This window comes from Rhinoderma darwinii, chromosome 1, assembly GCF_050947455.1.
Source record: "Rhinoderma darwinii isolate aRhiDar2 chromosome 1, aRhiDar2.hap1, whole genome shotgun sequence".
Classification (NCBI taxonomy): Eukaryota; Metazoa; Chordata; class Amphibia; order Anura; family Rhinodermatidae; genus Rhinoderma; species Rhinoderma darwinii.
Window position 1 is genome coordinate 447,756,057 of NC_134687.1, and position 15,942 is coordinate 447,771,998.

The 15,942-nt window shown below is 39.8% G+C and overlaps 1 protein-coding gene across 3 annotated transcripts in view; it reads left to right on the forward strand.

The window, feature by feature from the left end:
* The first annotated feature begins 336 nt into the window (after positions 1–336).
* The window catches only part of LOC142743350 (serotransferrin-like), a 65,359-nt gene continuing 49,753 nt past the window's right edge, over positions 337–15,942 (forward strand). The window contains exons 1-7 of one of the 3 annotated variants that reach the window (XM_075854040.1): positions 362–425; positions 3,174–3,331; positions 3,751–3,850; positions 4,694–4,870; positions 5,269–5,431; positions 7,707–7,771; positions 14,152–14,309. In XM_075854040.1, coding sequence (XP_075710155.1) covers positions 362–425; positions 3,174–3,331; positions 3,751–3,850; positions 4,694–4,870; positions 5,269–5,431; positions 7,707–7,771; positions 14,152–14,309 — 885 coding nt within the window. Of the gene's footprint in view, positions 426–3,173; positions 3,332–3,750; positions 3,851–4,693; positions 4,871–5,268; positions 5,432–7,706; positions 7,772–14,151; positions 14,310–15,942 lie in introns of all 3 variants that reach the window. The other 2 variants (XM_075854048.1, XM_075854058.1) reach the window with 2 other exon arrangements.

The following is a 15,942-nucleotide window of genomic DNA, read 5'->3' on the forward strand; positions in this document are numbered from 1 at the left end:
AGACAGCGGGTGCGTGACCGCTTCTCCGTTCATTCAGGGGACTCGGGACCTCCGTTGTAGAGATAGGTGGTCCCCTTAGCGATCAAACATTTATCACCTATTCTGTGGATAAGTGATAAGTTGTTTTAGTGGGATAACCCCTGAAATGTTAGATTGTGTTGCGTGTTGGAGATATCAGGCTAGAAATGGCCACTAGTGGATTACATATGCTATTAATGTTTTCCATGTGTAGCCTGGTCTCTCTATTTCCCTCCTTCCTTCCTTTTTTTCTCAGCATCTTTCATTCCCCTCCCTTATCCTGTGATGGACTTCCAGCACCTCTCATATGCAGAGCAGCACGTGAGCTGATATCTCCACAAACATGCATCTGCTATCTTTTCTGAGTGTGTTTTTCTTCTCTGCCATGCTTCGTGCCATGGCTTCAGGTGGGTAAGAGACTGGTACATTACTTGGAAAATGCGTACTAGTGGGTTCAACCTATAGAATTGCAATGCAGGACAAAAACAGGCACAACAATGACCGGAAGCTGGATTCAGTACACGTAAACACAAATCACTTTATTAGTTAGGTGGTTTTTTTTAGTTTTTTTTTGTGACTAAATAAAAGCTGAGAGGTACACAAATAAGACCACTTAAGACTCATTCAAGAACCATCTAAGCAAAACGGAATAAATAATGAAGGTATAATGCTATGCCTGTATAGTTAAATACAGAGCTGCTACTAGACAGTAATCTTACTACATACAAATAGGTTTCCAAGAGCCATGTGATGACATTCTGGTTGTTTTATGCTTTGGAGCTATTTTTGACTTATTCTTTAGCTGAACATAGACAGTAGATAATTATCAGCCAAAATCTAAGATTCTGATTGTAAGATTCTGATTGTATTTAATAGCAGTTGGTCATTTTTGCCTCATCTATCTCTTTGATCAGTGATGCCAATAATCTGTTAAAAATGAGTTCTGCCATGTTGGATTTTTCAGGTTTTAGTCCGTTAAAATCAGAAGCATTGTCACATAGAGTCATGCCTTAAGGGGTACCTTTATATGTCTGTACAGAGGCAGAACCTGATGCTCCTGTACCACAATGCACAATCTGTAACAGACCCTTCCACCTTCCATGTGCCATTTATAATACTAATGTCTTCTTATGTGGCGCTGGGATCTTTTAACCTCCACAGGGCCCAAGGTGTGAGAGATATCTCTAAACGCCCTATAGCTGTGGGCCTGTGACTGTATCTCTAGGGCTTTATCTGTCTGTAGTAAATGTCTGTAAGGGTATCTGGCAAAACTGTAGTCGTGCTATCCAATCGCTGTATATCTAAGGGTAGATTTCCATCTGAATAAGGAATTCAATAGAGAATGCATTTGTTAGACCAAAACAAGGGCACAGTGCCATTTCCATACTGTACTACTTCAGAAATAAACCCACAATGCACACTGTTTTTGTGTTATGACAAAGGGACAATTTTTCATGATGCATTGTATAACAAAACATTCACATACAAAGGCATTTTATGTAACCAGTTACCCATAACTACGAAGGATTTCAGTATAACTCTAAACTTGAAAGGGGTGGCTTTTACGTGGTAGGAGGCTTTATTCTTTTCTGATTCCAAGTGAAACTACCTTAACTTTGATCATTGAGGAGGGTGGACTTCTGAGTGGTTTTAGATTTCATTAGTGTGTGCAACATAATAACTAACTATAACTATTCTGGCCTGTGCAGAAAGGCTTAGCATGCCTAAAAGCAATATTTCTCACTGCCTTTTATCATATATATATATAGATATATATATATAAACAGAAATGAGCAGCACTCAATATTCAATTCCAAGATGGTATACGTGCATTATATATATACACACACATACATGCTAGTATATATATATATATATATATATATATATATATATATATATATATATATAAAACAAAACTTTATTTATTTATTTTTCTTTTATTATTGGGAAACCTAGAAGGCGCAGTTATGTATTTTGTGTGTCATGCAGCTGTTTCTAACATTATGCCCTTTCATCTTTGTTTGGCACTGCATCTAATCAAGATTCAGAAGTGACTGCTTATGACTTTTTTTCCACTCTGGTAGAAGAGATTGCTGTATTTTTCACATGGAACCTTTGTATTCTCTTTTGCTATATTTTAAACTAAAGCAAATAAATAAATAAATATATACGTAAAAATGTCTTTGCTACTATTAATTTTACTAGACATTGTCACATAGTAAAGCATTGTACAAAGGAAAAAGGGTGATATTTTTATACATATTCCGTAACAAATATATTTCGACCAAAGAAATTTATGGTATATCCACAGGATTTAATCGGAATCCCTTTTTCTTTATGTCTCATCAAAACAACCCCTGCTCATATACCACTCTGGACCCCCTCTATTAGCCAGAATGAAGAGCTGCTATGTAAAAGCGGCTCTCACTCTGGCAGACCCAACCCTTCCATGAATTATATGGTCGGCCATTCATTTGAGAATAGTGCTCTCTTCTTAACTACAGCGGATCAAGAGGCCTAAGTGACCGAGTCACAGTCTTAAACCAATTCCTGGTTAAAATGTGTAGTCTTCATAGCTTAAATAAGTAGGAGTATACATGATCTGCAGATAATTCCTATTTTTAAACTGGTTGTCCAGTTTAGGAAAAGCCATTTTCATATAGCCTATTAGAGAATAATAGAGGGGTCCTCTATTTAGGATCCTCATCTCCTGACCAGAGTGGAGAGCGATTACTAAGAACGTCTCTTGCTCCGGAGGACCTGTCCTGCATTACACAGACAATCCATTGATTTTAATGTGTACTGCGTAATGCTTAGTTTCCCCTGCAGTGGCGCTGCAGGGAAACTGAGCACCTACTGCCAGGTTTTCTTACAGCTCATTTCAAGGGGACACTTTGTGTTCATCTTATTGTCAAGGGTCCCTTCTAACAAGTGGGGATTGTCAAAAGTGGAGAACCTCTTTAATATATGTATATACAGTATATATATATATATATATATATATATTATTATTTTTTTATTTTGTATTTTTTTTTTTAATGTGAATACAAAATTGCTGCTACTATCATTAACACAGGATTTGCATTTTAGATATACAGGAGCTATTATATTAATTATTCTCTGTGCTGCTCCAAAAAAATTTCAATTTCAAGGGAAGAAATTTCGCTGGTGTACCCTATCCGATCCCGAGCAGAGAAAATGTTCTTATCTGGCCCGGACTCTTCAAAATCTTTTGTCTTCAAGTGACCAATTCGCTCGCATATCCTGTGTGCGAGCTCACAATACCTTGGACTGCATGACCAAAATTAGGGTAAGATTATCCAACACACGTGTCCATACAGTCTTAGTGCCCGAGATCATAGACAATATTTCAGTGCGATGTTGAGCACAAATTTGAGCAATTTCTGGATTCCAGAGTACTCCCTTGATATAGCTGAAGTAATATTTGACACTGTGTGTCACATACATGAGAAAAAATAGTGCAATTTGTATATGACGTTGAACAAATTCTTAAAAATATTTTTGCCATATTTGGCACAACTACTGCCATTTAAAGAACTTTTCTAGAATGTACGGTTGGTCTGACCTGGACAGCATTGTGTTCGGTTCTTTGGCACACATTTATGACAAATAAGACCACACACCCAAATTATATTACAGATTTTATAACTGTTCCGCATTATGTTTTTTCTTGGATGGCTGCTCATACTCTCATGCATTTGTCCCTAGGGAAATAAGGCAGATGCAGTGTCCCTGGATTCTGGTGATGTTTATACTGCAGTCAGACTTTACGATTTGGAAGTGGTAGCAAAGGAAGAACATACTGAAGGTATCCAGTTGTTCACAGAGCTGTGTATTTTTCAACCTAAAAGTTGTAAACAAAATATATAAAAAAAGTTGGTACTATTCTGAGTTAGAGGTCATAGTTTATGGCAGAATTGCACTAGCGTCTATAGAATGTATTGTCTGCTAGCAAATAGATAAAAAGTGATATTGTACTTGACATTCAAAACAAGCGTTTCTTGAACTAGCATATTCAATGGCAGTGTTCTCCAACCTATGGGTCTTTAATAACTCCCAGTATGCCCTGGTAGCCACGGGCTGGGAATTGCAGTCTTGCCACACATGCAGAGCCACAAATTTGAGACCACTGTTCAACAGTGTTCTTTCAAACATAGGAAATAGAACTGGGCTTCATTTATCAAAGACAGTTTAGCTGAAAAACTATCCGTGTTCCCCCTAGCAAATAATAATCCTGCAGATTAAGAAATAAAATCTGATCTCTGACTGGTTATTATGACATACACAGCCAGTTTTTTCTGTTCGTTTTAATAGATTCCATAAGTAAATCAGCAGCACCATGCAAATCAACATGCCTACATGCTTGTAATGCAAAAACCCCTCAGAAGTTCATCTTCAAACACACACATCGAAAAATGTTTTACCTTTTTAGAGAATTATAATAGTTCACAATTATCCCTAGATTATGGAATATAACATTGAGTACATCATGTAAGCAAAATAACAGAATCATTTGGAATATCAATGACACAGTTGGTAGACTGGGAATTACATAATATTGTAAAAAGGGTAAAGGATAAAAAGACTTGGGATTTAACAATTTAGGAAATTGGTCCAAGTTCAGGTCCAACATTGATTTTGGTCTGTCTAGGGAGCTGCGTGTTTGCTGTAGCTATTGCTCGTCGTGGTACCCTAAACATCCGTAATTTAAGAGGGACACGTTCTTGTCACAATGGAGCTAAATGGACAACAGGATGGAATATACCATTGGGATTCCTTCTCTCAAAGAACCTACTGTATTGGGATGAAGAACAGCCCTTGACTAAAGGTAAAAGTGCATTTATTTGTATGTACAGTATGTTCCCATGGCCACTTCTTCTGTGCTTTGTGTATGTTCCCATGGCCACTTCATCTCTTCTTTGTCCCCTAACTATCCATGTACTGCCACTAAGTATATTCCTTTAGGTGACATAGAATGGCTTATGTTTTATACATAAATAACACAAGTTTAATAATGCTGAAAGTAAGAAACTTGCTGCTCTTTCCTATTAAACTAGATCTGCAGAACTCACTTTAGTAAATTTGCGCATCAAAAACATTTAAGTGTATTATAAACCTTTTAACTGAGTGCAAATGTACATAGATTACAATTGAAGGAGATGTATACGGTATTTTGTATAAATTGGCTTTATTTTATGAAAATATGTGCCCTTTTCCTAATCTTAGTTGTCAGTACATACTTCAATGCAAGTTGTATTCCTGGAATCGGAGTCTCCTCTCCAAACCTGTGTGAATTATGCCAAGGACCAAAGTCTTATGTTCGAGAAAAAAATCACTTTTGTGAGACCAGCAGCAGTGAGCCATTTTCAAACTCTGATGGCGCTTTTAGGTAGGCACCATGTATATGATGTAGATGGAAGTTTTACAAAGTGTACTTAAAAAAATGAATATGCTATTGCAGGGTCTGATCCTACAACAGTATTTGAATAAAAGTGGAAATCGAATAAGGAATGCTGTAAATTAATGATTTACGGACCCCAGTATAAGTTAATGGAATCTGCTTGGATCAGTTTGAAAATGTATCTATCACAACTGTAATGGCTCCTTTATGAACTGCAGTGTGAACACAGTGCCTAAAGGCCCTTTTAAACTTGCCATTTATCAGGCAAACGCGTGGTTATAGAATGCTCGTTCACGATAATTGCGCCAGTGTAACAAGGCAACGACCAGCCGATGATTGAGCAAACACTCGTTCATTGGCTGATTGCATCGTTTTAGGGTATGTTCACACGAGGGCGTCCGTAACGGCTGAAATCACGGGGATGTTTCAGCCTGAAAACATCCCCGTAATATCAGCCGTAATGGCATGTGCAGGCGCTTGAACGCCACGTCAATTACGGGCGTAATTGGTGCTGCTATTCATTGGAGTCAATGAATAGCGGCTCCAATTACGGCCAAAGAAGTTACAGGTCACTTCTTTGACGCGGGCGTCTATTTACGCGCCGTCTTTTGACAGCGGCGCGTAAATTACGCCTCGTGTGAACAGACAAACGTCTGCCCATTGCTTTCAATGGGCAGATGTTTGTCAGCGCTATTGAGGCGCTATTTTCGGACGTAATTCAGGGCAAAAACGCCCAAATTACGTCTGTAAATAGGTCATATGAACATACCCTAAAATGCATACATTTTTAGCATTGTCGGCAGCACATATCCCTGTGTAAACAGGGAGACACGCTGCCGACATGATAGAACTGTATGGGGACAAGCGATCGGAGTAACAAGCGCTCGTCCCCATACTAGCTCATTGTGAAAGGAGCAAACGAGCGCCGATCATCGTAATACTACCTTAAGAGCCACCACATGTGTAAACACCTTAATTCTAGATGTGTATCTCTCACCATGCACCATATAGCTGCAATACAGTTTAAAAAAAGTTATATCAACACATACAGACCTTTTGCCAAAATAATAGGTTTGGTTTATACACCAGGACAATTTCCCAGCGCATGCATCGAACGTTCACTGCAGTGTGACTAGAACCTTATGGTCAGTTGTAAAACTATTAAATAATTAATCTCTATATATGCTACCTGTCATTTACAGTAGCCTTACAGAAAATGTATAGAGAGCTTAAAACGTTGATGAATCTGAAGCATACACTGTAAAAGTAGTCAATTATCTGCTCCAAGTAGAACACCAAGTTCAGGAATCGGGGTTTGTAATTTTTTTCTTAATCGAATCTCCTCCTAGTCCGATTGAGAGTCGTCATCTAATCTCTTCCTAGTCCGATTGAGAGTCGTCATCTAATCTCCTCCTAGTCCGATTGAGAGTCATCATCTAATCTCCTCCTAGTCCGATTGAGAGTCATCATCTAATCTCCTCCTAGTCCGATTGAGAGTCATCACCTAATCTCCTCGTAGTCCGATTGAGAGTCGTCATCTAATCTCCTCCTAGTCCGATTGAGAGTCATCATCTAATCTCCTCCTAGTCCAATTGAGAGTCGTCATCTAATCTCCTCCTAGTCCGATTGAGAGTCGTCATCTAATCTCTTCCTAGTCCGATTGAGAGTCGTCATCTAATCTCCTCCTAGTCCGATTTAGAGTCATCATCTAATCTCCTCCTAGTCCGATTGAGAGTCATCATCTAATTTCCTCCTAGTCCGATTGAGAGTCATCATCTAATCTCCTCCTAGTCCGATTGAGAGTCGTCATCTAATCTCCTCCTAGTCCGATTGAGAGGAAATGTAAAAATATCACTGTTATGAGCCTTTTAGATGTTTTGAAGTGACTTTTATCGGGCCATGCACATGATATTTGGCGCTCGGGACAGACAGTATGCTTGATACTAGGCACTAGACAGCATTACTGGCACGTGCTATCATAGTATTAATGACACTGTAGATGTCATAGTATTTCTGAACTTGCACTAGATGCAGGTCAGTAACATTGAAAGTGAACACCAAGGTATAGACCATATCACTGACACTTTGCTCCTGTGCCAAAATAATATAAGGGTCATTGGCCCTACAGCTAGCACTCTAGAACAGGAATGCATTAGGACAGTTTCACTGGTAAAATTATCATTAATATTTGTGTTTGGTTGGTTCATTTGTGATTATGTTTTACAGAATGTTTCTGAATTATTTACTTTTCCCCTTGACATAGATGTCTAAAGAGTGGTGCAGGAGATGTTGCATTCGTGGATCACCTGACAATAGTGAGTGCAACTGGTAAGTCCCACGCCACAGTACTATTACACAAACATTAAAGCCTAGTTCTCTACCTATCAGGCCTTCTTCTCTGTCTTCAGTACCTGTTTTTTCAGCTTATAGCATTATCGGGCACTATCTTGCTACTTCCTGTTCTGTATCATGGGTGACCTTTGTGCTGTAGATAAATAGAAATGAGCACGTTGCAACTTTGTTTCTTTGCAAAAAATTCTTGTTTCTTTATCAAAAGATTAATCCAATATCAGATGGATGCAAAACAATTTGTATATCACCCAAAGTGTCAAAGTCCATAAGGTATCCAGATGGATTCTTTCCGGTGGATTCTTTTTGGGAAGACTCCACGAAGAGGGAGGATTGGCGTCTTGCTACGCCGATGCGATGTTTCAGGGGTCCGCCCCCTTTCTTAAGAGAGAAATTGTGGAGGATGATGAGGGAAAAAGCTAATTTATAAAACGTTCACGGAGGAGAAAGAAAACCCCTACACGCACCATGACCTAATAGCACGTCGTGGTGCGGGGGGGGGGGGGGGGTTGGGGAATGTGGGTGTCAGCTGTGTACTACGATCCCGCTGTTCCTTGTCGTTTAACCCCTTCGATTATGTAAATCAGTCAGGATTGCAGGATCTGAGGCATTAGAAAGAGGTGGGCGCCCCCCTCCGACAGCACATCGCCCCCCCCCCAGGGGCCTAATGAAAGCCCCCAGGACTGACTTTCTTCATCTTCTGTTAAACGCTGCCTACTGTAAAAATGACAACATACTGAAATACATTAATCTAATGATCACTGGTTCAGGTCCCCTAGGGGGATGAATGAAAAGTGTTTAAAAAGTCAAATAAAGGTTTTAGTAGTGTAAAAAAAAAAAAAAGAAATTAAAAGTTACAAAAAATTCACATTTTTTCCTCTAAAGTAATTTAAAGAATAAAATAAATAAATTGTGGAGGATGATGAGGGAAAAAGCTAGTTTATAAAACGTTCACGGAGGAGAAAGAAAACCCCTACACCCACCATGACCTAATAGCACGTCGTGGTGCGGGGGGGGGGGGTGTTGGGGAATGTGGGTGTCAGCTGTGTACTACGATCCCGCTGTTCCTTGTCGTTTAACCCCTTCGATTATGTAAATCAGTCAGGATTGCAGGATCTGAGGCATTAGAAAGAGGTGGGCGCCCCCCTCCGACAGCACATCGCCCCCCCCAGGGGCCTAATGAAAGCCCCCAGGACTGACTTTCTTCATCTTCTGTTAAACGCTGCCTACTGTAAAAATGACAACATACTGAAATACATTAATCTAATGATCACTGGTTCAGGTCCCCTAGGGGGATGAATGAAAAGTGTTTAAAAAGTCAAATAAAGGTTTTAGTAGTGTAAAAAAAAAAAAAAGAAATTAAAAGTTACAAAAAATTCAAATTTTTTCCTCTAAAGTCATTTAAAGAATAAAAAAAATAAATTGTGGAGGATGATGAGGGAAAAAGCTAATTTATAAAACGTTCACGGAGGAGAAAGAAAACCCCTACACGCACCATGACCTAATAGCACGTCGTGGTGCGGGGGGGGGGGGGGGTTGGGGAATGTGGGTGTCAGCTGTGTACTACGATCCCGCTGTTCCTTGTCGTTTAACCCCTTCGATTATGTAAGTCAGTCAGGATTGCAGGATCTGAGGCATTAGAAAGAGGTGGGCGCCCCCCTCCGACAGCACATCGCCCCCCCCAGGGGCCTAATGAAAGCCCCCAGGACTGACTTTCTTCATCTTCTGTTAAACGCTGCCTACTGTAAAAATGACAACATACTGAAATACATTAATCTAATGATCACTGGTTCAGGTCCCCTAGGGGGATGAATGAAAAGTGTTTAAAAAGTCAAATAAAGGTTTTAGTAGTGTAAAAAAAAAAAAGAAATTAAAAGTTACAAAAAATTCTAATTTTTTCCTCTAAAGTAATTTAAAAAATAAAAAAAATAAACAAAATTGATATCACCGCATTCGTAAAATTCTGAACTATTACAATATACCATTATTTATCCCGCACGGTGAACGCCATAAAAAAATAAAAAATAAAAAGAGAGAATCGCTGTTTTTTGGTCACTTCATATCCCACAAAAAATTAAAGAAAAAGTGATCAAAAGTCTCATGTAGCCCAATATGGTACCAATAGAAACTACAGCTTGCCCCGCAAGAAATAAGCCTTCATACCGCTCAATCGACGGAAAAATAAAAAAGTTATGGCCTTCAGAATGTGGCGACAAAACACATAATATTTTTAACATTTCGTTTCTTCCTTGTAAAAGTAGTAAAACAAAATTAGTAATAAAAAAAACTATTGGTATCGCCGTAATCGTATTGACCGGTAGAATAGAGTTTTTACCGTACGGTGAAAGGCGTAAAAACAAAATCCCTTAAAAAAAAATGGAGGATTTGCTGTTTATTTTCCTATTCAACCCCACAAAGATTTTTTTTCCCAGTTTACAAATACATTATATGGTACAATAAATGGTGCCTTGAAAAACTACAACTCGTCCCGCAAAAAACAAGCCCACATATGGATTTATCGACGGAAAATTAAAAAAGCTATGGCTTTTGGAATGTGGGGTGGAAAAAATAAAACAGATATCCAAAAAATGGCTGTGATGGGAAAGGGTTAAATGTCACCCGTCTAACCCATGAATAAACATATAAAAGGGTCCAGATGCCATACACGCCAGAGTTCTAAGGAAGTAAAGTAATAGACCCTTATTTCTGATATTTAAGCATTTTATAATAAGAGAGTCTGTTCCACAGGACTGGTGCATAGCAAATGTCTTGCCAATATTCAAAAAGGGGTCACAAAATTTAGCCTGGAAACGATAGACCTGTAAGTAACCTCTATAGTGGGTAAAATATTTGAACGTAGAGCATGAAGAGATGCTATCCTGGATATCTCAATGCGAATAAAGGTATTACTCTTTATCGGCATGGGTTTATGAGGGATCAGTCCTGTCAAACTCATCTGATCAGCTTTTATGGGGTGGTTGGCCCTAGACATTGGATATCGTATATATATCTTGATTTTTCCAAAGCATTTGATACTGTGCTGCATAAAAGTTGGTATGTAAAATGAGAATGCTGGGACTGGGGAAACGTGTGTAAATGGATAAGTTACTGGCCCGCTGATAGAAAACAGAGGAAGTTATTAACGGTACATACTCAGATTGAGTCACTGTTACTAGTGGGGTACCACAGGGGTTAGTATTGGGCCCTTTGCTGTTTAACTCCCTATGACAGTTACGTATTAGCTGTTAAGGGGAAGTATGGAGCGGCTCATGGGTCGACTCTACTCCATACTAAGCGGGTGTCGGCTGTACGTTACAGCGAACACTTTAAAATAATGGGCAGATTTAAAGGTGACTTCGGTTCTGCTAGTTTAACCCCTTAGATACTGCGGTTAATAGTGACCACGGCATCTAAACCATTAGAAAGAGGGGGCAGCCACTTCCAACAGCCCATCGACCCACTTTGCGACATGATTTCGAGGTGCCAATGGTTCTCATGGCAGCCTGGGGGCCTAATGAAGCCCCCCAGGCCTACAATTTTTCTGCTCTTTTTAAGCCCTGCCAGAGGCAGGGCTTAATAGGAGCCTGTAAAAATAACAATATATTGCATTAGTATTGCAGTATATATACATTAGTATTGCAGTATATTGTGCAAGTGATTGCTGGTTCAACTTCCCAAGGGAAACTAATAAAAAAGTAAAAAACAGTTTAATAAAGTTTTTTTATGTACAAAACATATTATTAAAAGTTAAAAATAAACATTTTCTAATTTTCCCCATAAAGCAATTTACAAAAAACAATAAAATCAACATAATTGGTATCGCCGCAGCCGCAAAAGTCTGAACTATTACAGTATAACATTATTTAACCCGCCCGTAAAAAAGAATATATAAAATATGCCAGAATTGCTGTTTTTTGTTCACCTTGTCTCCCACGAAAAATAGATAAAAATAGATTTAAAAGTGATCAAAATGTCTTGTGTTTCCCAAAATACCAATGAAAACTACAGCTCACCCCACAAAAAACAAGCCTTCATACAGCTCAAGCAGCAAAAATATAAAAAAGTAATGGCTCTCAGAATGTGGCGACATTAAACAATAAGTTTTTTTTGACAATTATTTTTTTCTTTGTGAAAGTAGTAAAATATAAAAAAAACTATTCGGAATTTGGTGTCGCAATATTCGTATGACAAAAATCGTATCGTATCGGTGTCATTTCTATTGCACGGTGAACACTATAAAAACGGAATCCAAAAACAATGGAGGAATCGCCGTTCTTTCCCATTCCACCCCACAAATATTTTTTTCCAGTTTCCCAGTACATTATATGGTACAATAAATGGCGCCATGAAAACTACAACTCGCCCTTGTGGTTTTATCGACGGAAAATAAATATGTTATGGCTTTTGGAAGGTGAGGAGGAAAATGCGAAAATGAAAAAACGAAAAATGCCTGCAGTGACAAGGTCTTAGTATATTTAATAATGACTTTGTAGTGAGGCCATGTGACAGGTCAGGTCCTCTCCCGGGCTGGCACCGACCCCTGTCAGAATGCCGCCGCATGACCTCCTGGCTCCTCCTAACGCTGATCGCTGCTGCAGCCATCCGGCATACAGGGCGCCTGTCAACAGCGATCAGCTGTTTTTATACGGCTTCTCTGCAGCGTCCCCCTTCCTTACCTCCTAGTTGCCCCGCCTGCCTCCCGCCTAGCTACTCCCCTGACATATCCACAGGATATGTCATAAATGTCAGATAGATGCGGGTCCCACCTCTGGGACCCGCACCTATCTCCAGAACAGGGCCCACTAAACCCCGTTCTGCTTCTCTGTGTTGCGGCTGAATCAGGTGAATTCAGACAATGAAAAAGGTTATATGGTCGTGAGTTACGAAAACAGCGTAGCTCGCTAACTCTCTCTAACTCACGACCATTTAACCAGGAAGTGGCCGGGATGCAGCGAGATCAGACAAAGCTAGAACGGGGTTTAGCGGGCCCCGTTCTAGAGATAGGTGTGGTTCCCAGAGGTGGGTCCTGCATCTATCCGACATTTATGACATATCCTGTGGATATTGCATAAATCTCTCTCATTGGAAAACCCCTTTAAGAAGGGAAATACATGTCACCATTACATACTAAATGGGAAAATACTAAGTAAGGGCTTGTTTACACGAGCGTGTTATTCGTCCGTACGACGCGCGTGATTTTCACGCGTGTCGTACGGACCTATAATAGTCTATGGGGCCGTGCAGACAGTCCGTGAATTTTGTGCGACATGAGTCCGTTGCAAAAAACTCACGACCTGTTCTATATTTGTGCGCTGTTCACGCACCCATTGAAGTCAATGGGTGCGTGAAAACCACGCATGTCACACGGAAGCACTTCCGTGCGAACAGCGTGATTCGCGCAACAGCAGTGAAAAGGATGAATGAAAACAGAAAAGCACCACGTGCTTTTCTGTTTACAAACATCCAAACGGAGTGTCATAATGATGGCGGCTGCGTGAAAATCACGCAGCCGCGCATCATATGGTGATGACACACGGAGCTGTTAAGTGACTATTGCGCACGCAAAACGCCACGTTTTTTGCACGCGCAAAACGCACACGCTCGTGTAAACGAGGCCTAAAACTGACATGGAAAAGGTCTTAGGAATTTTAGTTGACAGCAAACTTAACCTTAGAAACCGGTGTCAGGCAGCTGCGTCCAATGCAAATAAGATCATGGGGTGCATCAAAAGAGGCATAGATGCACATGACGAGAACATAGTTCTACCACCCAAAACCAGATTTTGAATATTGTGTACAATTTAGGGCACCAGTGCACAAGAATGACATAGTAGAGCTTGAGCAAGTTCAAAGGCAGGCAACTAAAGTAATAAATGAAATTGATGGACTATAGTACCCAGGAAAATTATCAAAATTAGGGCTATTTAGTTTAGAATAAAGACGGCTGAGGGGTGACCTAATGGCTATGTATAAATATATCAAAAGTCAATAGATTTTATGATCTATTTATACCCAGGACTGTAACTATAACAAGGGGGCATCCTCTACATAGAGTTAAGAGTACTTAGATCAAGGAAAGTCTTTCTAGTGGAGTCTCTGAGGCTGATAACTGAACAGTCTGCATTTTTTGGTGCAAGCCATGAAGAATATACATGTAGAGGTGAAAGTATGGTAAACTGCAGATGGACGTGGTTGTCTGTTATATGTCTATGCTGTTATATGTTGTACACCACTGAACCATATTATGCAATAGCAAGATGTGATGATAATGTTTGATCTGGCCCTGATACATGAGAGATATCTTCTCATAAACGATTGTGTACGGTAATCTGAGAATTTAACTTATAATTTTTTCTTCAGATTCAGAAGTTGATCAGTTTGAACTCTTGTGTCCAGATGGATCCACAGCTAGCCTGAAATCCTACATGTCCTGCAATTTGGGCCACGGCCCAGGCAAAGCCGTTGTCACCAGAGGTCACATGAAAAGAATAACTAAGCGATTTCTTACTGAGATCCAGGTAAACGTCCGCCACGTGCAGCAGTTTATATAAGAATATGTACAGGTCGACTATATTTTGACAAGTATACAAATGTTCATAAATTTGTGCCATTAATACTAAGGCCGACTAGTATCAAAGTGTGAATTTATCTTTCCTTTTAAAAGAATAGTGAAAAACACTTCTTACAATAAAGGGAAACTAGCTGTTACATTATAGCCTAAAGAATGGATCCCGACATTGTAAAAAAAATCCAGAGAAACTTTTATTAGGGTAGTGTTGGTTACTGTATTTTTTTATTTTATTTGCCCATATCCCAGCCACACCCGATAATAAATAGAACAATTATGCAAAACGATTTATTTATTAAAAATAAATATGTGCCATACAGAGACTAAACACTGGTGCCATCGAGTTCACACATGACAGTGTTATAGGGTGTGAAAATAAAACTGTAGCATTGTGCTAATACACATTGTGTAAATAAAAGGGTAATCCAGTGCAAAAATAACAGGGCCATACAGTAAGCAAAATGAAAAAACACATACGGAGCACAAATAATAGAGCCAGAGAGCATGTATCAATGACATATAAAGCGCATATATCAGGACCAAAATAACAGGGCTGCATGGGCGTAATTATAGTCGTAGCAGCTACAGCAGTTGCTATGGGGCCCAGAGGCTGATGGCACCCAGTCAAGTGCAAGAACATCACTCCTTTTTGTGGGTAAAAACAAGTAAGGCTAAGTTCACAACACGTTTTCTGCATACGAAGCCTAAAGTCACAACACAATTGATGTATACGTCGGGAAAAGGCTTCCAGGCATATACGTATACGTTAAACGTAGGCCGTGACGAATGGCTAACAGTAGCATATGTCTCCATAGAGTTTAATGTTATCTGTTAAACACATATGTCTTAAACTGGGGACATAAGAGTTCATGACGTATTGTCTAACGGATACCATTATAGTGACATATGCCACTATTGGGTGACGGATGCCAATATTAGGCTTACGTTTAATGTATCCGTCGCCTATAGACTATAATGGTATCCGTTTAATGTATATGTCATGAAAAGCTATTAAAAAGCTCATGATGTATGTGTTAAAGAGGCTCTGTCACCAGATTTTGCAACCCCTATCTGCTATTGCAGCAGATCGGCGCTGCAATGTAGATTACAGTAACGTTTTTATTTTAAAAAAACGAGCATTTTTGGCCAAGTTATGACCATTTTTGTATTTATGCAAATGAGGCTTGCAAAAGTCCAAGTGGGCGTGTTTAAAGTAAAAGTCCAAGTGGGCGTGTATTATGTGCGTACATCGGGGCATTTTTACTACTTTTACTAGCTGGGCGTTCTGACGAGAAGTATCATCCACTTCTCTTCAGAACGCCCAGCTTCTGGCAGTGCAGACACAGCCGTGTTCTCGAGAGATCACGCTGTGACGTCACTCACTTCCTGCCCCAGGTCCTGCATCGTGTCGGCCACATCGGCACCAGAGGCTACAGTTGATTCTGCAGCAGCATCAGCGTTTGCAGGTAAGTAGCTACATCGACTTACCTGCAAACGCCGATGCTGCTGCAGAATCAACTGTAGCCTCTGGTGCCGATGTGTCCTCGCTCGTCCGACACGATGCAGGACCTGTGAGTGACGAC